The sequence below is a fragment of the Macaca fascicularis genome, chromosome 13 (genome assembly GCF_037993035.2).
Source record: "Macaca fascicularis isolate 582-1 chromosome 13, T2T-MFA8v1.1".
In the NCBI taxonomy this organism is placed as follows: Eukaryota; Metazoa; Chordata; class Mammalia; order Primates; family Cercopithecidae; genus Macaca; species Macaca fascicularis.
In genome coordinates, this window is record NC_088387.1 from 36,710,166 (window position 1) to 36,733,070 (window position 22,905).

Sequence of the window (22,905 nt, forward strand, 5' to 3'; positions counted from 1 at the left end):
CCTCCCCAGATAAGTCATTAATTTGCTATCTTTGCATTCTAGAGCCTGAAGACCTACTGCATTTGTAACTTTCAAATTATAAGGATTGTTTCATTGTTTTTTTAAAATTATACTTTACATTCTGGGGTACATGAGCACAAGGTGCAGGTTTGTTACATATGTATACATGTGCCATGTTGGTGTGCTGCACCCGTTAACTTGTCATTTACATTAGGTATATCTCCTAATGCTATCCTCCCACCGTCCCCCCACCCCTGGTGTGTGATGTTCCCCTTTCTGTGTCCAAGTGTTCTCATTGTTCAATTCCCACCGATGAGTGAGAACATGTTGTGTGTTTCATTGTTTTAACGTTTCAGTGACCAGCTCAGTGATTCCCAAACTGTGGTCTGTATGTGTGTGTATGTGTGTGTTTGCACACGAGTCAATATTTCCCAAGAATAGATTCCTTTCGTGGAATTTCTGGGTGCTGACTGCCTTACGAAAAGGTTTTACGGCTGGGTGCGGAGGCTCATGCCTGTAATCCCAGCACTTTGGGAGGCCGAGGTGGGCGGATCACCTGAGGTCAGGAGTTTGAGACAAGCCTGGCCAACATGGTGAAACCCCATCTCTACTAAAAATACAAAAATTAGCCAGGCATGTTGGCTCACGCCTGTAGTCCCAGCTACTTGGGAGGCTGAGGCATGAGAATTGCTTGAACCTGGGAGGGGGAGGTTGCAGTGAGCCGAGATTGCACCACTGAACTCCAGCCTGGGCAACAGAGTGAGACTTGGCCTCAAAAAAAAAAAAAAAAAAAAAACCCAACCAAACAAACAAACAAAAAAATCAAAACAAAACAAAACAAAAAGCTTTTACTTTCCTATTGGATATTGCCATGCTTCTATTTTTGCCAGTTTGAGAGGTGGAAATGTATCTACTTGTTTTCATTTGCTTTTAAACATTATTTTATTTTAAAAATTGTGGTAAAATATACATAACATAAAATTTACCATTTTAATCATTTTTAAGTGTTCAATTCAGTGCTATTAAGTACATTCACATTGTCAGGCTATCATCGTTATCCATCGCCAGTATTAATTTGCTTTTATTTGATTAGCTAGTGAGTATTTTTTCATTTCTTCATGCACTATTATATTTCTCCTTCTTTCCCTCATTTTCTTCTTCCCTCCCTTTTCTTTCTCCTCTTACTCCTTTCCCTCTTGTTGTCTTTTTACGATCTTTGCTGATTTCTCAAATAGCCTGATAACCCTTTTTCTTTCTCTTTTTTAAAAATTAGGAGCTTTCTACATTATGTGTATTATCTTTTGTCAATTTTTATATATTCTGCTTGGCTCTTTATCTATTACGTTAGTTATAGTCTTTACAACATCCCTGCAAGACAAATATTCTGATTTCCATTTTGCAGATGAAGAAGATAAAGTTCAGAGATGTTATGTGACTTACCTAAGATCACACAGCTAGTAAGTGGCAGAGACAAGATGGGACTCTAGTTCTGCATGCTTCCGGGACCCCAGTCCTTTTCACAGTGCTCAGAACAAAAGGAAACTGCCTGAGATGGTGATACTCTACTAAAGGCAGGCAAGACTAGAGGACAGTGGGAGTTATAGAGACTTCAGGGGGAGGCTGGGGAAAAGAGTTTGGGGGTCTAGAAGAACCTGATGTTCCTAATCTTGGAGGAAGTGAGAGATAGACTCCCTTTCCCCCTGCTTCTCTTGTTGCCTGAAGGACCATTGAAACGCTGATGTAACTGGGGGTCTTATGAATATTCACCCTCCATCACCACCAGCACTATGGCTGTGTAGTTGAGGCCAAAGGGTGTGGTCTAGAGGCCCTTTCTGGGTGCTAGTTCTGGAAAGTTTCTTGTTCTCCCTCTTCCCTACATCCAATTAACCTCCAAGTGCGGTGGATTTTACTTTTATGATAGTACTTCTCTTTGACCCCCGCCAGAGCCTAGTGCAGGTCCCTGTCGTGTCCCCTCACTGTCTTACCACTTCCGCTTTCACTTTCTCCAGTTTCCCTTCCGTGCTACTGTCTGAGTGATCTCACTAAAGTGTATGTATGATTACACAATTCCTCTGCTTAAAACACTTTGATGGCTCTGCCACGTCTTCGAGATATGGGCCAAACTCCTCATCTCAGCTCTGGGGCCTTTCACCTCCAGCTCCTGCTATCTCTCTGGCTTACGCTTACTTGCCTTGGTCTATGTGCAACAAGACTGAATTCCATGAAAGCAGTGAACTCTCTCTCATGCCTCAAGGCCTTTGTCTCTGCTGTTCTTTCTCGCTGGAATGCTGCTTTCTGGTTAACTCTTACTCAGATCTGAGGTTTCTGATTAGATGACATTCCTGTGGAGACTCTCCGTAGAATGACGGTGGGGTCATGGGCTGTCCTGTCATGGACCCTCATCACACCACCCACACTACCATCCTGTAATTTCCTTTTTTGTGAAATTTCTATCTGTCTCTCAATCTTGGCTGCATATTCGAAATACCAGGGCAGCTTTAAAGAAGCTGATGCTGGGGCCACACCGCCCAGAAATTCTGAGTTAATTAATCAGGGTGAGGCCCAGGTTTTGGTAATTTTAAAAGCTCTCCAGGTGATTCTAGTATGCAACCAGGGATAATGGCTCTTGAGAGGAAGCTCCGGGGGGCGAGGAGTCATGCCTGTCACAGTCACTTTTTTTTTTTTTTTTTTGAGATAGAGTCTCACTTTGTTGCCCAGGCTGGAGTACAGTGGCATGATCTTGGCTCAATGCAACCTCTGCCTTCTAGGTTCAAGCTATTCTCCTGCCTCAGCCTCCTGAGTAGCTTGGACTACAGGCATACACTGCCACACCCGGCTAATTTTTGCATTTTTAGTAGAGACAGGGTTTCACCGTGTTGTCCAGGCTGGTCTCTAACTCCTGACCTTAGGTGAACTGCCTGCCTCGGCCTCCCAAAGTGTTGGGATTACAGGCGTTCGCCACTGCACCCGGCCACATTCATCTTTATAAACCCTCACTTGGCACTGAACTGTTCAGGTATTTGATAAAGGTGTTGTATAAATGAATGAAACAGTTTCTAGAAAAGATGCAGGATCCCCTAAGGATAAAAAATAGTGCACACCATGGCCGGGCGAGGTGGCTCATGCCTGTAATCCCAGCACTTTGGGAAGCTGAGGCGGGTGGATCACCTGAAGTCAGAAGTGGCAGGTGCCTGTAATCCCAGCTACTCAGGAGGCTGAGGCAGGAGAATCACTTGAACCCGGGAGGCAGAGGTTGCAGTGAGACAAGATCGCACCATTGCGCTCCAGCCTGGGCAACAAGAGCGAAACTTTGTTCCAAAAACAAACAAACAAACACCACCAAATATGCTTGGGTAGCAAATTAGAACTTTGTTTTTTTTTTTTTTTTTTTTTTTTTTGGTGAAATGGATTCTCGCTCTGTCACCCGGGCTGGAGTGCAATGGTGCGATCTTGGCTCACTGCAACTTCCGCCTCCCGAGTTCAAGCCATTCTCCCGCCTCAGCCTCCCGAGTAGCTGGGACTACAGGCATGCGCCACCACGCACAGCTAATTTTTTTTTTTTTTTGTATTTTTAGTAGAGGCGGGGTTTCGCCATGTTGGCCAGGCTGGTCTCGAACTCCTGAACTCAGGTGATCTGCCCGCCTTGTCCTCCCAGAATGCTGGGATTACAGGCGTGAGTCACCGTGTCTGGATGCAAGTTAGAGCTTTTGAAGGTTTTATAGAACAATCACTCCCCTGTCTTGTAAGAACTCGCTGATCATTCAGGTCACTTTTAGAAAAAGTTCATAGTTTTGTTTACTTGTTTACTCACAGTGAAAACTAAACGTTTAGCTCATTGTCCCTTAAGTGTGGCTGGGCCCCCTTTGGAAGGCCTTCTCTCTTCTCTGTGCCCACAGTGAAGCCATATGCCAACTGTCAGAGGTCTAAAACCCACCTCTAAAGGAATGGTGTGTAATTTAAATATCACTGGAAATTTCTTGAAAATTTTCAACAGTAAGCCATCACAAAACCCCCTTGTCAATACCTCTGCTGTCTTCCCCCTTAATGGTTGTCTCCAGCCTCCTTGCCTCTAGCTTCTTCACCCTTCTGCCCCTCTCTGGTAAAAAACCCTTTTTCTTCCAATGTCCAGCAATTCAGCTCTTTCCTTCTGCGGGTGTCTCCCAGATAGCGAGGCAAAAGCCTGAAGCTAGCTGAAGAGTGAACACCCGTTCTTTTTTCCTGTGCCCTCCTGGGAGGCCCCAATTCATCTCGACATATCATGAAGCTTTTTCTGTCAGGACTCCTCTGTACAGGCACCAGCATTGCACCGGGCTTCTAGGAGCAAATGAGCATTTACCTAGCATAGTGTCACCATGTGGTTTGCAGGGAGGGGAGGGGCAGGAGAGGAGGAATGGGAGGAGACGGGCAGGTGCCAATTCCAGTAGGTCTCCCTCCACGAGGTCTGATAGAAGATCAGTGGAAGCACAAGGATGGTGTGGGGGCTGGCCAACGTCACTCCAACTAGACATACAATTAACAATGCCCTTCAGTCATAGACCACCAGGGACGCACTCAAAATTGCATTAGTTGGATTTATTGCTGTTTGCAATGAGGGAGAATTCTCTAGATGTGTGTCTTTTGTGTGTCCAAATTTTCTCATATTTTGGGGAACAGTAGGGCATATCAGGAAGAAGGTGTTAGGGGGGGCTTGTTACAGGATTTGGACTTGTCAGGTGATTTGGGGGAGGGTTCAAGGAAGTGGGGCTTTGCTCTGGGTTGGGTGCTATCAAGTATTAGTCAGCTTGGGATGCCATAAAAAATACCCCAGACTGGGCAGCTTAAACAACAGAAATTTCTTTTCTTTTTTTTGAGACAGTCTTGCTCTGTTGCCCAGGCTGGAGTGCAGTGGTGCAATCTCGGCTCACCGTAACCTCTGCCTCCCGGGTTCAAGTGATTTTCCTGCCTCAGCCTCCCGAGTAGCTGGGATTACAGGTGCATGCCACTACACCTGGATAAGTTTTGTATTTTTAGTAGAGATGGGGTTTCACCATGTTGGCCAGGCTATTCTTGGACTCCTGACCTCATGTGAGCTGCCTGCCTTGGGCTCCCAAAGTGCTGGGATTACAGGTGTGAGCCACCGTGCCTGGCCCAGAAATTTATTTTCTTACAGTTCTGGATGCTGCAAGTCTGAGATCAAAGTGTTGGCAGGTCTTTTCTCCTGAGGCCTTGCTCCTTGGCTTGCAGATGACTGCCTTCTTTCTGTGTACTCACATGGTTGCCCCTCCGTGTGTGGATGTCCCTGCTGTTCTCTTCTTTTTGTTTGAGACAGGGCCTCAGTCTGTTGCCCAGGCTGAAGTGCAGTGGAGATCATGTTTCACTGTAGTCTTCTTGATCTCCCAGGCACAAGGGATCCTCCAGCCTCAGTCTCCTAAGTAGCTGGGACCCCATTCGTGTGCCACCATGCCAGGCTAATTTTTTTTTTTTGTAGAGACAGTGTCTCCCTTTGTTGCCCAAGCTGATCTCTAACTCCTGGGCTCAAGCCATCCTTCTGCCTTGGCATCCCAGAGTGCTATGATTACAGGTGAGAGCTACCACGCCTGGCTCAAATTTCCTCTTTTTATAAGGACACCAGTCAGATTGGATTAGGGCCCATCCTTACAGTCTCATTTTAACTTAATCATCTCTTTAAAGACTTTATCTCTAAATACAGTCACATTCTGAAGCACGAGGGGTTAGGGCATTAATGTATGAATTTTGGGGGATCAGAATTCATCCCCAAATAGAATCTTCACATATCTCATCTATGAGGTGGGAGAAATGAATGGAGGTGAAAGTTGGCCTTGGTAAAGGAGCAGCTGTCACTCCTTAGTCAGAAGAGGCGGATGACTGGACATCCTTTCTTGTGACTTGGCCAATGTTCATGTTTTGTCTGTGTTGAGATGTGATTATGGAGGGGTCTTGCTTTCATCTTCATTCATCACAGAGTGGCCTTGTCTGATGTTGATGCTCTGTGAAATTGTTTGTGTTCAACAGGAGAACACCATGACTCAGCTGTGGGTGCCAGGGCAGCTTGTAGCAACACCAAGGCCCGACTGATAAAACCAGACCAGCTCCCAGCTGTCCAGGGATGTTTTCTCTTTTTTACAATATGGTACAAGCAGTGTGCTACAAAACAAATGCAGCTTTGGCATACTTGCTACTGTTCCTTACTTAGAAATTCTTGTGCCAACACTGGGTGGCTGAGGGAGTGTGGCAACATTCAGTCCCTTTCTGAGAATGCACGGAGCCTGCACACCTGGCAGTGGAGGGAGTAGGTGTTTCCACACTTCCATCAGCTTAGGTCTTCAACTGGTCACCTTGAGGACGGACACAGCCTGCTGGTTGAGCGCCACGCTGGAACTCCTGAGGAAGTGCTTAACATCCCGCTTCCCCTGGTGTATTAGTTATCTATTGCTGCTGCAACAAATTACCACAAACTCGGTGGCTTAAAGCAGCACACATTTATTTTCCCAGTTGCTTTGGATCAGGAGTGTAGACATAGCTTAATTGAGTCCTCTGCTTGGGATCTCACAAGGCTACAGTCAGGGTGTTGTTGGCTAGGACTGGATTCTCATCGGAGGCTCAACTGGAGAGGGATCTGCTCCTGAGCTCACTTAGGTTGTTGGCAGAATTCATGTCTTCATGGCTGTAGGACTCATGGCAACTTGCTTATCTAAAGAGAGCAATGGAGACAGAGACTTTAGAAGACTAGCACTATATGTTTAAGTAGTCATGTACAAGTAATCACAGCACAGGTCATAACCTTTGCCACATGTCATCGTTAGAAGCAAGTCTCAGGTTCTGGTTACAGTAAAGGACAGGGCATGAAACGTAAGTGTGAATATCAGGAGGGACAACCAAGGGGACCTGTCACCACACCTGTGATGTCCTGACCGCCTTGGAAAATCCGTGGATGGCTGCAGGTCAGTGAAGCCAGGTAGAAAAAGTCCGGGTGAAGGCACAGAGGTGTTGCTGAAGCTGTAACAAATCCTCTGCATACTTTGAAAACTTTATTTTTTAGGGTAAATCTGATTTTGGGGAAAGAGCAAAAAAGTATCCACAGTATAATTTTCTCAGGTACTGCTATGAAGGGGATAAGCCTCATAGGTTTGTATAAATTCAGAAAGTCATTACTAGGGGCACAAAAGAAGCACTTAAGAGTAGGTGGACCTAAGGGGATGCTATGCTTTGAAAGTGTCCTCCAAAAGCATGTGTTGGAAACTTAATCCCTAATGCAACATTGTTGGGAGCTGGGGCATCATTGGAGGCCTTCACTCTCACGACCTCATGAATGGCTTGAAGCTGACTTTAGCTCTCAATCTTGATTCCTCTCTCTTTCTCGCTCTCTTGTCCTCTCACCTTCCACAATGGGGTGATGCAGTAAGGAGGCCCTTGCAAGATGCCAGGCACCTTGGTCTCAGATTTTCCAGCCTCCAAAACTGTAAGGAACTACATTTCTGCTCTTTATAAATGACCCAGTCTGTGGTATTCTTCTATAGCAGCACAAAATGGACTAATATGAGAGAGTTGCCAAGGATATCAACCATACATGAAATGGAAAAGAGAAAGGACCAGGGGAAGGTTCAGAAGCAATTCAGGGCTCTGGCAATGGGTGGCCAGAGGTATGGTCCAGTAACAAAGCTCAAGTTAAGGAGCTGAACTTGATCCAGAAACTCTGCAGATAGGCAGAGAGGTCATAGGTACATTTAACATCTCCTTCCTAACCAGGAAGGGAAAGGCAGAAAGGCCTGCAACCCAGATGTCTGGATGAGGCAAGTGAGGACCAGGCCATGTCAGCCTGTTCTGGGTCAGCACTATGGGATGATAGTGGACTTAGGAATGTCTGTGGAAGCAATGTAAGTAGAGTAGATGTGATTCTACAGGATGTTTGGATACCGAGTGTCTTACAGAATAAATCCTACTTGATGACGGGTGTGGCTAAGAGAAAAAACAAAAACAAAACAAAACGAAAAAAACCCCACTTCATTTAAAAAATGTCAGAACCAAACAAAATTATCTAGGTACTTTGGATGTGGATGATATTTCATGCTCAGTATCTGACCATATGCTGAGCCATAAAACAAGTCCCAATGAATTCCAAATAATCAAAATCATACAGAATATGTTTTCTGATTACAATGGAATACAATGGAATTGGATTATAAATCTATTGATATTGCAAAAAGCACAATTGCTTTTGCACCAACCTAATATTTAGGAAAATTCCATAATTTGGAAATCAACCTACTTCTAAATAATCCACGGGCAAAGAAGAAAATCACCAGGGAAAGTAGATAATGAAAGATAATGAAATACAGTTTTTCAAAATTCGGGTGATGTAGCTAAAGCAGTGCTTATAGGGAAATTTATAGCTTTAAATGCTTATATTACAAAAGCAAGAAGGCTTAAAGTCAGTGACTTAAGGTACCACCTTAAGAAGGCAGAAAAAAAGCAACCTAAACCCAAAAGTAAACAAACAGAAGGAACTAACAAAGGTAAGAGCAGAAACCAACAAAATGAAAGAGAGACAAACAATAGGAGAAAATGAACAAATTCAGCTATGTTTTGTGTGGTCAGAGAGAGCTGGGCTACTCTCTGTTCACACAGATTGATACATTTGGAGTGGGAGAGAGAACATGAAATAATAGGTAATTACATCCTTTCGAGGTTTTCTTTCTTTCTTTTTATTTTTTTAAATAAGAGACAGGGTCTCCCTATGTGGCCCAGGCTGGAGTGCAGTGGTGTGATCTTAGCTCAGGGCAACTTAAGTTCTTGATGCTTTTTGCTTTTCCCCCTCACAACCGAAAGAGAACGTTTTTGCCAGCAGGTGGCAGCGCTGGCGCCTGAAAACGCCGAAGAGCAGCGTCCTGGGTTGGCCCGGAGACTAATGATCGCCGCCGGGCTGACATGGGGCAGTCATCTGAAGACAGGAGACAGTCAATTCCAGAAGGCAAATCCCCACTCAAACTTAGAAAAAAGTTAGCGATTTTACAAAAACATCTGAACCGTAACTGCTGGTGGAGTTAAAGCTCGAAAGACTTGGCTCTTCAAAGCCAGGGATTCTTTACCGGAAAGCTGGAAACCGGCTTCAGAAAACCTCTCCCCGCATTGTATGCAAATCTGCCCCCCCCTTTTTTCTTTTTCCCTAGGAGATCGTCCAGTTATCAGATTCTCAAAATGGACAGCGACTTAAAACAATTAAAGACCATTGCAACAAATGCCCCTGCGAACACCACTCCGAAGTTAATCGTGCAGAATTCTGGACTTTAAAAGGTGGTGGTAAAGTGCGCTCAGGCATGGGTAGGAGGTGCGGAAGGCGGGGCACAACTACTTGCTTTTATAATTTTTTTTCTTCCTGATGGACCAATGCTGTGAAAAATCCTCAGTGGGGCTTTGGAGCCGAAATGGAGCGACTGCAGTCTGCAGGCCTGCTATGTTCGCCAATCAAGGTTTTCTCATAAATTTCCTTTTTTAATCCTTGTAGCAATCCTCTGAGTTTGGTGTTAACATCCTTAATATTATTCCCAAAAATCCCTTAAGAGGGCTCTTAATGGAGTGCAGGCTTTTGTGGTCCTGGATTTTCAAAACTTCCATGAGATTTCCTTTGTTTAAATGAATTGTCCTTTATAGATAGCCTTTCATTTGTTTATTTTGTCTGCCTCTTTCAATCAAGAGGCACCCTCCCCTCAAAATTGGCAGCACAAGCACAGACGTAAACGCGGGAACCAATGTGATTTTAGGTTGAATTTAGGACAGCGCTGGAACTTCACTTTTCCCCTCTTGCGGTCACACGAGGTGGGCTGCGGCCCGGGCAGGGTTTGGGCGGGAGAAACGCGGTTCGGGACTCCGCGGCAGCCTAGGCGCGGGGCTGACCTGCGGGGTTGGGGTGGGGGGAGGGAGGTCGGGGCCCGGCCCCACGTGGCCGCCGCTGCCGGGCTCACCCCAGCCCCGCCCGGAGGCGGCCCCGCGGCTCCGGCTAGCCAGGGCGGGCGGCCGGCCACTGCTGCCCTACTCCTTCCCTCTGCGTTCCGGGCCTCGGAGCCGCCGTGAGGAGGATGAGTCCCTGGAGCTGGTTCCTGCTGCAGACCCTCTGCCTCCTGCCCACGGGCGCAGCTCAGCGGCACGGGGCGCCTGGAGCCGCCAACTGCGAGCTCAAGCCCCAAGTAAGACGCGCGTCGGGTGCTGGAGAGGTGGCCTCTCTGCACCTCCTTGGGATGGTTTCCCTCCGAACCCCGCGAAGCAGCGCTTTCGGACCCCGAGCCGACTTCCGCAGCTGGGCTTTCACCTAGCACCGCGGCGCTCCTTGCTCGCGCGCCTTTCCGTGCCCTCGGGTTCCCCTTTCCCGCAGGGGCGCGGCCAGCAGGCTCCAAGGGACTCAGTGCCCTGGCCTTTGCCCTCCGCCAGCCCAAGGGCGTCCGGGGGGCCCCTGGGGTCTCGCCAGCCATTTTCGCGAGCTTTCGGGGGACCGATCCGCTAGGGCGTAGCGGAGCAGTAACTTGGGCACATTTATTTGAAGTTTCTTCTTCCCTCTCTTCCTTAAGAGTTTAATTTCACCTGCTCTTATCAAAATATTAACAGCGCCCTGCAGCTGCTTGGTTTAACCTTTATATGTTCAGTGCCTGAGTTAGAAGGGACTTTAGGGAGTTGAAGCCATTTCCCTTGTTTTACGGATCTGGGAAACTGACACTCAGCGGGGGACCTGTGTGCTCCAGGTCACAGAGTGCGTTCGTGGAGTGACCACTGCCTGAGCCTTGCGTGTCCAGCCGGGCGCTTTAGATGTTCGCATCAGCGTTTTGCAGGTGAGGGAAACCCAGGCAAGGGAGGTCCAGCTCTATAGCGGACAGGTCTTGCGTCTCCGAGGCTGGAGCTCCGAGGCTGGAGCTCTTTCGAGATGAATATCTCCTTCTCTGATCAGTTTTCCTACCCTTATAATTTTCTGTGGTTCTCGAGTCCCTCTCTTCTGAGTGCGGCATAGGTTGAATTTCGAGCATTTGTTCCGGTGGGTTTGATCTCTGTGCGTCCCTGGCTCTGGGGAGGGCCAAGCCAGGCTTATCCTTCTGGTGCGCCCGCGACGCGGGGGTTTGGGGGGTTTGGGGGTGGGGGGAGTGGGGCTGGAATTTAGAGGTCCGCCCATCTTTGATGACACCTGCGCAGCTCCCCGGTCTGCCTCTACCCCTGGCCATTCGCAATTCTATTCCTCATCCCAACTGCCGCAAAGCAGAGGACGGCCAAATACAGCCGATCCTGGAGCTCGGGGCTGGCTGGGAAGACGCACGGTGTTCACCTCTCTAAGGTGTCTTGAGTCTGCGGACAGCCCTCTACCAAGGCAGGAAGCGCAGCAGCTGGAGAGGGGAGTCTGCAACCAGGCATGGTTTCAAACTCTGTTTCGGAGTGGCTGCTTCATGCTTGTTAGACAAGGCAGGAGTCCATCTCCTCACAAGAAAGCACGATGTCTTTCACTTCTGTAAAACCTATTACCAACGGGTAATTATGACGAGTGAGTCAGGATAAGATTTCTCTCCTTTAGAATCTGTCTTTATGAGTCCTTTAGTCCATAGGTTGTCCTACCTTTTGGTCTCAGGACTCCTTTACATTACAAAAAATTATCAAAGAAGCCCGGCATGGTGGCTCACTCCTGTAATCCCAGCACTTTGGAAGGCTAAGGCGATGGATCTCTTGAGCCCAGGAGTTGCAGACCAACCTGGGCAACATGGGGAGACCCTCGCCTCTACAAAAAATACCAAAAAAAAATTTACCAGCGTGGGGACATGTGCCTGCAGTACCAGTTACTCCAGAGGCTGAGGTGGGAGGAAACCTTGAGCCTGGGAGGTGGAGGCTACATTGAGATGTGATTGCACCCTGCACTCCAGCTTGGGTGAAAGAGCGAGACCCTATATCCAAAAAAAAAAAAAAAAAAAAAAAAAAGTATTGAAAACCTCAAAGACTTTTACTTTATGTGAATTAATGGAGATATTAATAAAACACAACATAGCACACATTCCATTAGCCATCAGAGCAGTGACCTCATTACACACGTGTAGCCTCCAGCAAATTCTACAGTACCTTGTGAGAAAATGACGGTGAAAGGAAAATATTTTAGTTTTGTGAAAACAATTTTGACCTTATAGACTCCCTGAAAGGCTCTTCGGCACACCCACAGGTCCTTGGACCATACTTTGAGAATCGCTGTTCTATTCTGTGGGCAAACTCTGTCTTACCCCCTGCGGAACTGGGAAGGCCAATCAGTGGCACACATGCTGTATGTCTGACCTACATGCTGTAAGGGCATTGTGGTTGGGTCCCTCAGTGGGTTGGGGTCTTGAGATTCTAGAGGGGAAGTCCTGGGATCCAGTCTCCAATCCAGTGCAGCAGCCCTTATAGGAGTCTGCAGGATTGTAGGCTTGAGAGCTGGTTTGGTTTTCATGGTTGGTTAATCATTAGGTCTTCTGAGCCCAAATTGGCCCCTAGACACTGCAGGGTTTACCCTGAGCACCACGCAGGTTGAGTCTCTTTTCTTATCATAACAGAACTCTTAGTATTCTTTCCTATTCCTGCCTAATGTCTTTTTTTTAAAATTTATTTTATTTTATTTTATTTTTTTGAGTGTTGCTCTGTCACCCAGGCTAGAGTGCAGTGGCATGATCTTGGCTCACTGCAACCTCAGCCTCCCCGTTTCAAGTGATTCTCCTGCCTTAGCCTCCTGAGTTGCTGGGATTACAGCCGTCCACCACTTGCACCTGGCTAATTTTTATATTTTTAGTAGAGATGGGATTTCACCATCTTGACCAGGCTGGTCTCGAACTGCTGACCTCATGATTGACCCGCCTTGGCCTCCCAAAGTGCTGGGATTATAGTTGTGAGCCATCGTGCCTGGCCTGATGCCTTTTATACTTGCTCTTTCTTCCCCCTGGAAAGTTCTCCCCTCATTTATCCACAGGCTTGCTCCCTTACCTCCATCTGGCTTTGGCTCAAGTGTCTCTCAATGGTTTCTTCCTGATTACTCTCGTAAAGGTGATCTCAACCGCTGCCACCACTACCATCTGCCTTCCCTGCTTTATTTTTATTTATAGCACTTAATCACCATCTGATAAAAAATTTTGTTTATTGCTACCCCTTCCCCTGAGTCATCTTCATAAGGGTAGGGATTTTTGTCTGTTTTATTTGCCTCTGCATCCCCAGTATCCAGAAGAGTGCCTGGCCATAGCAGATGCTCAACAAATATTTGTTGAATGAAAAGGAAAATGTAAAGCCAGCTTCATTGTGGCTGGTCTGCTGAAGAGTAATCTTGGAAAAGTGCAGTTATTGCAGGTCCGGTGATGCTAGGATGGGAGGAGCTGAGGGGGTGCTGGGTGTTATGGAGTTAGCTTGCAATACACAGTTGTCATTTTGCCTTGTTCTTTTTCATTGGATGGACTACACAGGTGTCTGTTAAAATCTCAGTTTGATTCAGAAGCTTGTAGCTTCTATGTCTCAGTCACCCATGGCTATGTTTTCTCTCTCTTTTTTCTTTTCTTTTTTTGAGACAGAGTCCTGCTCTGTCACCCAGGATGGAGTGCAGTGTTGTGATCATAGCGCACTGTAACCTTGAACTCCAGGCCTCAAATGGTCTTCCTGCCTCAGCTTCCCAAAGTCTTGGGATTGCAGGCATGAGCCACCATGCCCGGCTGTCTTTTCCTTCTGGGAACAGTTGTAACAAGGTAGAAGGGACATGTTAATAGTGGTTCAGTTTTATTTTCTTTTAAACCATCCTAATGTTAAAATCTATGGCTTCTTCTAATTGCCATGTATTTTAACAGTGAAATGGAGTAGTGAAGGTTTTTTTCCTGTTTTTTGTTTGTTTGTTTTTTTGTAGAGATAAATAGCCCTACCCTGAGGATATCCGTATGAGAGAGGCAGAGGCAGTTGCACCAGTACAGTAAGTGCAAGGGTCCGGGGGCTCGCCAGTGGGCAAGGTAAGGTAAAGAAGAGTCCTGAAGACTTTTCTTTCAGCCTGTGCCCTGCCGAAGACGTGTCTGGTGGGGCAGGATCAGTGTTCGACAGGAATGGTTATTGATGCACACAATGGGAGTCTGGGTGCCCTGCTTGTCAGAACAGAACTGTAGGTATTGAAGAAGTTGTACATGATAAGATTCATTTCTTTAAAAAAACTCTTTTTGAGCTCCTATGTAGTAGTATATGGCAAGTATTTCAGTATTTGGGAACATGAAGGTGAATAAGATACAGCCCTTGGCATAAAAAAAACAGAAAAGCCCCTGACTTGTGTTAACTTGAAAAGAGAAGATGGGAAAGGTGGCACCTGAGGATGTAACAAGGTCAGTGTGGCATTTACCTGGGCAATCATCTGGGATCGGGAAGGTGAGCTGGACAGAGCCTTTCTAGATGTGGAGTCAGGTGGCACTCCTGAGCAACAATGCAACTAGCAGGGTATTAACTGAAAAAAACATATGACTCTGAATAACAAGTAAAGTCTATTGCATGTTAAGGCTGCATAAATATGGTGTTTAAAAGCCTGGACTCAGGAGCCAGCCTACCTGTCCACCACTTAGCACAGGACCTATTTTTGCTCCCACCATCCCACTCCAACTATTCTTGTCTGGGTCCCTAGTGACTTCAGTGGTGCTCAATCCAGAGGTCAGTTCTCAAATTCTTGATTTATTTGGCCTACCATTCACATTTAACCCACTTGCTTACTTTCTGCTCCTTGAAGTACTTTCTTCAATCGGCCTCCTACTCTTCTGATTTTCCCAGCAACCTTGCTGGCCACTTCTCATTTTCCCTTGCTAGCTGCTCTTCTTTCCCCAGACTTATTAGGGTGAGAGGGCCCTGAGTCTATTCCTAGACCTTTTCTCCTGTGGACATCCTGTTGCAGACCTTACCTAGTCCCATGGCTTTAAAGACCATCTACGTGGTGATGATGCCCTCATCTTTATCTCTGGCCCAGGCCTCTCCCAAGCTCCAGACTTACATATTCACCTACCAGCTGGACCTTGGCACTGGGTTGTGTGCTTGACATGTCAACTGCACAGATCTAAAACCAAATTTCTGACCTTCCCCTGGAAATGATAACCTCATCCTTTCATCAGCAAGTTCTGTTTTTTCTTTTTTCTTTTTTTTAAATTTTGAGATAGGGTCTCACTCTGTTGCCCAGGCTGGAGTGCAGTGGTGTGATCATAGCTCACTGCAGCCTCATCCTCCCAGGCTCAAACCATCTTCCTACCTCAACCTCCTAAGTAGCTGGGACCAGAGGTGCCTGCCACTATGCCTGGCTAATTTTAAAATTTTTTGCAGAGACAGGATCTTGCTATGTTATCCAGGCTGGTCTCAAACTTTTAGGATCAAGCTTCCCAAAGTGTTGGGATTATAGGCATGAGGCACCGTACTGGCCAGCAAATCCTGTTTTCTAGACTACATCTGGAATTTGATCACTTCCATCAATCCTGTCACTCCCCCTTTGATTATTTTGGTAATGTCCTATCTGACCTACTTGTGTCTGCCCTCATCCCTCTATTCATCCGAGCCTCCAGGGTGATCCTTTGAACACACTGTCAGCTGATGTCACTCCTCTCTCAAAAACCTGGACCAGCTCCCATTTGACTCAGTTGAAAGCCTGAACTCTTCCTGGGGCTTTTCCAGGGGCCCACCGACCCTGCATAGCTTGGCCTTACTCACCTCTCTGACCTCTGCCTCCTGCTTTCCTCTTCAGCTATCCCTTTCAGTCGTGCTGGCCTCTTTGCTGGTCTTCCAGTACATGGAGGCCCTCCCTGCCTCAGGGCCTTTGCACTGCTGTTTCTGCCTCCTGGAGGGAATGCTCTTCTCTTAGATATCCCCTTAGTGGGCCCCTTGTCTCCTTCATGGCAAGGCTTAGATGTCTTTCTAGATAGTGACTTTTCTGGTCCCCCTACTTAAAATCACCCCTGCAACCCTGTGCCACAGTACTCACTGTCCGTTTTCTGGCTTACACGTTCTTTTTGTGGTTTTTGTTGTCAAATGATCCTTTATAGAAATGTTTTCCTTTGTGCTCCTTAACTAGCTGGGCATTCCGCTGCACCATTGTTGATGTCACCTCTGATGTCATGAGTGTGGCAGCCATCAAGATTCAGCCCACAGACTGGGAAGTCCCCAGGATCTCTTTAATGGTTCCAGAGAGTTCTCTGGCTAAAGATTGGTGCTGCATCTGTTGAGCAATGTTGACAACCTCATCAAAAGTGATATTTCCACTGTGTTTAATGTTATCCTGTTTCTTTCTGTCTCTTGGTGGTTCCTTGAAGGCTTCGATGATCTGGGCAGAAGCAGAAGGTACCACCTCAATCTGGGCCTGTCTGTTCTGAATGGTCAGTTTCCCTGTAGTCCTCAGACCCCTCCAGTCACTGGTTGGCTTGGCAATGTCATCACCAATCTTTTTTGGAGACAGAAGCAGAGGGGCTGATGTTGGGGGCCAGCACAGACGAGGCATTGACTTCACCCCCAGTGCAACTCAGGTGTACGACTTTGATCTCATTAGGGTCCAACTTAGGCGGCATGGTGGAGGCGGCTCGTGGCTGATGAACCCAGATTTGGGAAAGCGGAAGAAAGTTACGTCTTGGCCTCCTCCAAGATGAAAGACTTCAAGCCGGCTTACATGTTCTCCACAGCAATTAGCACCAACAGGGCCCTGTGTGTCACTCACTGCTGTATTCTCAGTGCCTAGAACAGTGTCTGGCACATGGTAGGCTCAGCAGAAATAATTGTGTTGAATGCAGGCAGTGGGAAAGTCCATGCACAATGTTTGGGTGGAGACTGGCACACAGCGAACAGCTGCTGTTAGCATCGGTACTGTCATTGCACGGCTAGAGGCCAGACATATGTGTGAGTGTGTGTGTGTTTTACATTTAAGCAGCTTTCAGTGAAAAGATCATACAGTGACCTTATTTCTAGACCAGTAATAGTTGAAAAGGCAACAATAAATAAATAATAAAATGAAAATAGATGCATATTGAACAGACTGCTTCTGAAGAGAAATGCAGGTATTTTGAGGTTGGATGGGGGCCTTAGGCAGATTAAGTGTATTGGATTAAAACCGAACCAAAACTGACCCAGAGCGAATCCCACCCCTCCATTATCCTGCAGTATGGCTTTGGTTTTCCTGGGAATATATTTGTTTAACATGATGGTGTCCTGATAGATGAATCAGGTGCCCATGGCTTTAATCATAACATTTCAGCTTGTTTGCTGTGTCTCCCAGTTGGAAACCATGTAGAAGTTCTTGGGTAGACTGCCTGGAAGTTGTGCAGTTAGATCTCTCATATAGGCCAGTGGTCCCCAGACATTTCACGAGCCAGACCTCTACATGAACAAATAAACTAATATTACTCTTCGAAGGCTGCCTCTACCTTTTTGTAGGTAATAATTGTTACCTGTTTATAATTAACCAAAGACATAACTGTCAATCTCAGCTTTTGATTAGCATCTATTACAGTTACCCAGTGTCTTCTACCCTGTTGATCTAATTCTAACCAACAGTGAGACATTTGATTGCTTAATTCGCCTTAGTAGACGTTCTTGGTAGAAGTACAGTTTCCGTTTCATTTTTGAAGTATTTAAATAACCCCAGGGACCCTTATTACTGCATAAGAGGATGCCTAGGGGATGGGGACCCTGTAGGTGATTCATCTCTTAATATTACTTCAACAATCAATGGTTTAAAAAATTTTTTTTTTCTTTTTTGAGACTGTGTCTTGCTCTGTTGCCCAGGCTGGAATGCAGTGGTGGGATCTCAGCTCACTGAAACCTCCACCTCCTGGTTCAAGCAATTCTCCTAACTCAGCCTCCCAAGTAGAGTAGCTGACACTACAGGCACGCGCCACCACACCCAGCTAATTTTTGTATTTTTAGTAGAGGTGGAGTTTCATCATGTTGGACAGGCTCGAACTCCTGACCTCAAGTGATCCACCCTACTCGGCCTCCCAAAGTGCTGGGATTACAGGCGTAAGCTACCGTGCCGGGCCAATAAGGTGCCTTTCAATAGAAGCACACATGAAACAAGGCTATGTTTTGATCAGTTGATGAAAATGTTATGAATAGGAACTTAACCTTTTGTTTCCCTTAGGAACAACAGTTTAGTATTTGCTAATTTTGTGTTTGTGGCAACTTTATAAAATATAACTACCATGAATAATGAGAATTGCTTGTAGATTGAAACTTCATAATCCAAGGGAAACATGTTACTTAAAAGGCTGAAGTCAAACCCTTTAGTAAAGTGAATATGTTCCAAATATTTCTTTCTCCCTCCCTCCCTCCCTCCCTCCAGTCCTTCCTTCTCTCTCTCTTTCTTTCTTTTTCTGAGATAAAGTCTCATTCTGTAGCCCAGGTTGAAGCACAGTAGTGCGATCTGCAGCCTCAACCTCCTGGGCTCAAGCAATCCACCTCAGCCTCTTGAGTAGCTGGGACTACAGGCATGCACCACCATGCCCGACTAATTTTGGTATTTTTTGTAGATACAGGGTTTTGCTGTGTTGCCCAGGCTGGTCTCAGACCCCTGAGCTCAAGTGATCTGCCCGCCTCAGCCTCTAAAGTACTGGAATTACAGGTGTGAGTCACCATGCCCCGCTGAAATATATATATATATATTTTTTTTTTCTGTAAACCTGGATCTTCACATTTCTAGCTTTCTTGATACATTGTTCTTGTCACTAGTATGTCTGCCACTTACACCTGAATTCCTTGAGCACTGCACTTCTTTGTACAGTGCATTTTAATAAGCAGATATGTTATAAATGCCAGTTGTTGAGGTTGGGAGACACTCAGGGGCCAGGAGTGAAATGGCCTGGCCTCAGATGAACATGCACCACTGCTCAGCATGTGCAACAGCTTGGAGAGAATCTATCCAGCAGAGACCATCCAGATCTCTGCGACCAAACCTCTGAAGGCTTTGTGAGAGAAAGAAATGCGATCCACGTCCTAAAGGGACGGGAGCAAACTATGAAATCAGGGGCTCATTAGGACTCTAGTTTCATCCTTGGCTGTACGTTGGGATCACCAGGGGAGCTTTAAAAGTAGCATCTCTGTGGCCAGGCGCGGTGGCTTACGCCTGTAATTCCAGCACTTTGGGAGGCTGAGGTGGGCGGATCACAAAGTCAGGAGTTTGAGACCAGCCTGGCCAATATGGTAAAACCCCATCTGTACTAAAAATACAAAAATTAACTGGGTGTGGTGGCGAGCGCCTGTAATCCCAGCCACTCAGCAGGCTGAGGCAGGAGAACTGCTTGAATCTGGGAGGCTGAGGTTGCAGTGAAGTGAGTTTGGATTGCACCACACAGCCTGGGCAACAGAGCGAGACTCTGTCTCAAAAAAAACCAAAAAGTAGCATTTCTGAGTTCCACCTCCAGAGATTCTGATGTGATTGGTCTGGGGTGGATCCAGGCATTGGACTTTGAAAAGCTTTGTGGGTGATTCCAGTGCATAGCCAGAGTTGAAGCCTCTGCCTTTGGGGATGTTGGTTTTGAGATCTGAAGGAGCGGGACCATCTGGTCTGCCTGGGAGACAATGAATGGGCTTCTCAGGTGTCTCTTAGATGGTATCAGGTATATCCTTGGAGGCCCCTGAGACTCACTTCTTTAACTCTTGCCCAGTTCATTGCTAGGGCAGGCATGGCACAAACTCAAAACTGGTGACTGCTATTGCTTTCTCATCTTGGAATCAACATTTTGATTGAAAAGGGGGGTCCCATCCCCTTTTGATTGAAAAGGTGGGTCTCATCCCAGACCAATCAGATCAGAATCTCTGGAGGTAGGACTCAGAGATGCTTCTTTTAAAGCTCCCCTGGTGATCCCAATGTATAGCCAAGGTTGAAACTAGAGTCCTAATGAGCCCCTGATTTCATCCTGATTTCATAATTTGCTCCTGTCTATTTAAGACATGGATTGTCGTGGCAGGTGAATCTACATGGACTCAAAAGTCTAAATTCTAGTTTGATATATTTTCTCTTGAAATGTGACTAATTCATTTCCTCTCACAGGTTCCTGACCTCCCCCCTCTCCTCTCCCCCGTATTATACCTTGATGTTGCCTTTTTTCTTTTCAGCAAAGTGAGTTGAATTCCTTCTTGTGGACCATTAAGCGAGACCCGCCATCTTACTTCTTTGGCACGATCCATGTCCCATACACCCGAGTTTGGGACTTCATCCCCGACAACTCTAAGGAGGCTTTCCTGCAGAGCAGCACTGTGTACTTTGAGTTGGACCTCACAGACCCCTATACGATCTCAGCTCTCACCAGCTGTCAGATGCTGCCACAGGGCAAGAACCTCCAAGATGTGCTCCCCAAGGACATCTACTGCCGCCTCAAGCGCCACCTGGAGTATGTCAAGCTCATGATGCCCTCGTGGATGACCCCAGACCAGCGCGGCAAGGGACTCTACGCAGACTACCTCTTCAATGCCATTGCCGGAAACTGGGAGCGCAAGAGGCCTGTATGGGTGATGCTTATGGTCAACTCCCTTACTGAAGTGGACATTAAGTCCCGTGGGGTGCCTGTCTTAGACCTGTTCCTTGCCCAGGAGGCTGAGCGGCTGAGGAAACAGACTGGGGCAGTGGAAAAGGTGGAAGAGCAGTGCCATCCATTGAATGGGTTGAACTTTTCACAGGTAAGACTCTCTTTGCATAAAAGACTTGGTGGTGTTTGGTTGTATGGGTGAATCTGCTGAGTTTCAGGGCAGGTGATGGACCACGGGCACAGCTTGTCTAGAAATTGTCTTTGCTCAAAAATGCTTTTCTGGAGGTTAGAAAATAAGCCACGTGGTCAGTTATATCACTTATTTGAGTATTGCCAAGAAAGAAAATCTTGTTTTTTCTTATCATTACAACAAATACCGTGTGCTTGCTTTTTTTGTTTGTTTTTGTTTTTTTTGAGACAGAGTCTCACTCTGTCACCCAGGCAGGAGTGCAGTGGTGCCATCTCAGCTCACTGCAACCTCTGCCCTCTGGATTCAAGCAATTCTCCTGCCTCAGACTCCCTAGTAGCTGAGATTACAGGTGTGTGCTACCATGCCCAACTACTTTTTGTATTTTTAGTAGAGACAGGGTTTTGCCATATTGGCCAGGCTGGTCTTGAACTCCTGACCTCAAGTGATCCGCCTGCATTGGCCTCCCAAAGTACTGGGATTACAGGTGTGAGCCACTGTGCCCGGCCCACACTGTGTGCTTTTAAATGCATTTTAGTTCAGATCCTTCATTAAAAAGATGCTTTGAGAGGTTGTGGACATGTGGATGCCACACTGGTTGTCACAGGGCATGGCCTGGTTTGAAAATGATACTGGCCATTGCTGTTTTAGGTGACAGCAGTCTCTTTGAGGTCACTACTGTCCCTCTTCAGGGCACTGCCCCAGGACAATTCCTTTCCTAAGCAGAGTTATGCTCCCCTTACCCATGGCTTAAGGATCCTACCCTAGGGCATTGGAATTTAGGTTAATGTCCAAGAAGTTAGTTCTTCAATTCTTATAAGTAATACTTTATTAAAGTGCTGTGGTTTAGTTGTTTCCATGAAAGTTGTTTAAAGTGCATTAGATACTTCTGGAGACCAGTGGGAGCTTTGCAATATGAAATAAAGTGATCTTGTTTTGTAAATGTTCTCATTGGGTTGCCTTGAGGTTTTGTTCCTCAGAATTTGAGATTACTGTTAATCCAAATAGCTCAGCCTTAGCAGATCTTGACATACTCAACTAAGGTGGTTATTTAAAAGCTGTAAGGACATGTAACAGCCTAAAAATAATGTTCCTGAGTTGATAATGATATCTTTAGGGAATTTATCTTGCTAAAATTCTATAATATTAATAAGTACTCAGATGCTATTCTATATGCTATAGTATTTGTTTGGCACACTAAGATTTATAGATAAGATAAAGGATCATTATTAATTGTCTGCATTGATCTCCTGGGAAAAATGTTCTTGCATTATTATGGAAACCCAAAGAGCCAATGTTATAACCTTTTCAATGTCTGCATTTACTATAATATTTTCAAAAAGAAAGGTGCTTTGATTTGAAGGCTTATTGATTTTGACCGAATGGGTTTGAAATTGGTGAGCATTTAAATCTGAGCCAAAGCCTTCTTTCGTACTCCCAACTGGGGAAAAAAAGACTTGGAAGTAAAATGTTAGCTCAAGCAATGTATCTCTGAAGGAAGGGGTGCAACACTGTCTCTTAAGATAACATATTCCAGCGTTATTTTAGAGCACAATAATTATAGACTACAGTGTCATGTTGATTTTATAACACATTCTTAGGGTTTATATAGTTGTTTAACATGTATAAACTAATTTCTTGTAAGACCTTGAGGTTAAGCTAGCAAGGTAGAGTTGTTTAAATTTAGGAGGAAAGCCTGACTTGTTCTTAAGAGTCTTTTTTCATGTAACTTCCCCGTGTTTCCTTTCTAGAGATAAACAGTAAAATACAACCTGAGTATACAGCTCAATGACTTTTTTTTTTTTTTTTTTTTGAGACAGTGTCTCACTCTATTGCCCAGGCTGGAGTATAATGGCGCCATCTCAGCTCACTGTAGCCTCTGCCTCCCAGGTTCAAGCGATCTTCCTGTCTGGGATTACAGGCACCTGCCACCACACCTGGCTGATTTTTGTATTTTTAGTAGAGATGGGATTTCACCACGTTGGCCAGGCTGGTCTTGAACTTTTGGCCTCAAGCGATCTTCCTGCCTCAGTCTCCCAAAGTGCTGCGATTACAGGTGTGAGCCACCACGCCTGGCCTCAGTGTATGACTTTCAGCCATCACTTAACTTCTCCGAACTTTAGTTTCCTCATCTTTCCAATGGGATAATAATACTTGCCCTACCATCCTGTTATCAGAAGCAAATAAAAGCAGGAAATTGGAAAGCACTTCATAAATATTATAAGATATAAG

General features: G+C 45.9%; 1 protein-coding gene and 1 pseudogene across 5 annotated transcripts in view; one reads left to right on the top strand and one right to left on the bottom strand.

The window, feature by feature from the left end:
- The first annotated feature begins 8,900 nt into the window (after window positions 1-8,900).
- The window catches only part of TRABD2A (TraB domain containing 2A), a 57,840-nt gene continuing 43,835 nt past the window's right edge, over window positions 8,901-22,905 (top strand). For 3 of the 5 annotated variants that reach the window (XR_012422123.1, XM_065526930.2, XM_045368994.3), the window contains exons 1-2: window positions 9,987-10,181; window positions 20,077-20,637. Coding sequence is in view for 4 of the 5 variants with exons in the window: in XM_065526930.2 (XP_065383002.1) it covers window positions 10,074-10,181; window positions 20,077-20,637 (669 nt within the window). In the remaining variant the exon portion in view is untranslated. Of the gene's footprint in view, window positions 9,468-9,972; window positions 10,182-20,076; window positions 20,638-22,905 lie in introns of those variants that run through there. The other 2 variants (XM_065526931.2, XM_005575448.5) reach the window with 2 other exon arrangements.
- On the bottom strand, window positions 16,041-17,435 carry LOC123568351 (large ribosomal subunit protein uL11-like; annotated as a pseudogene).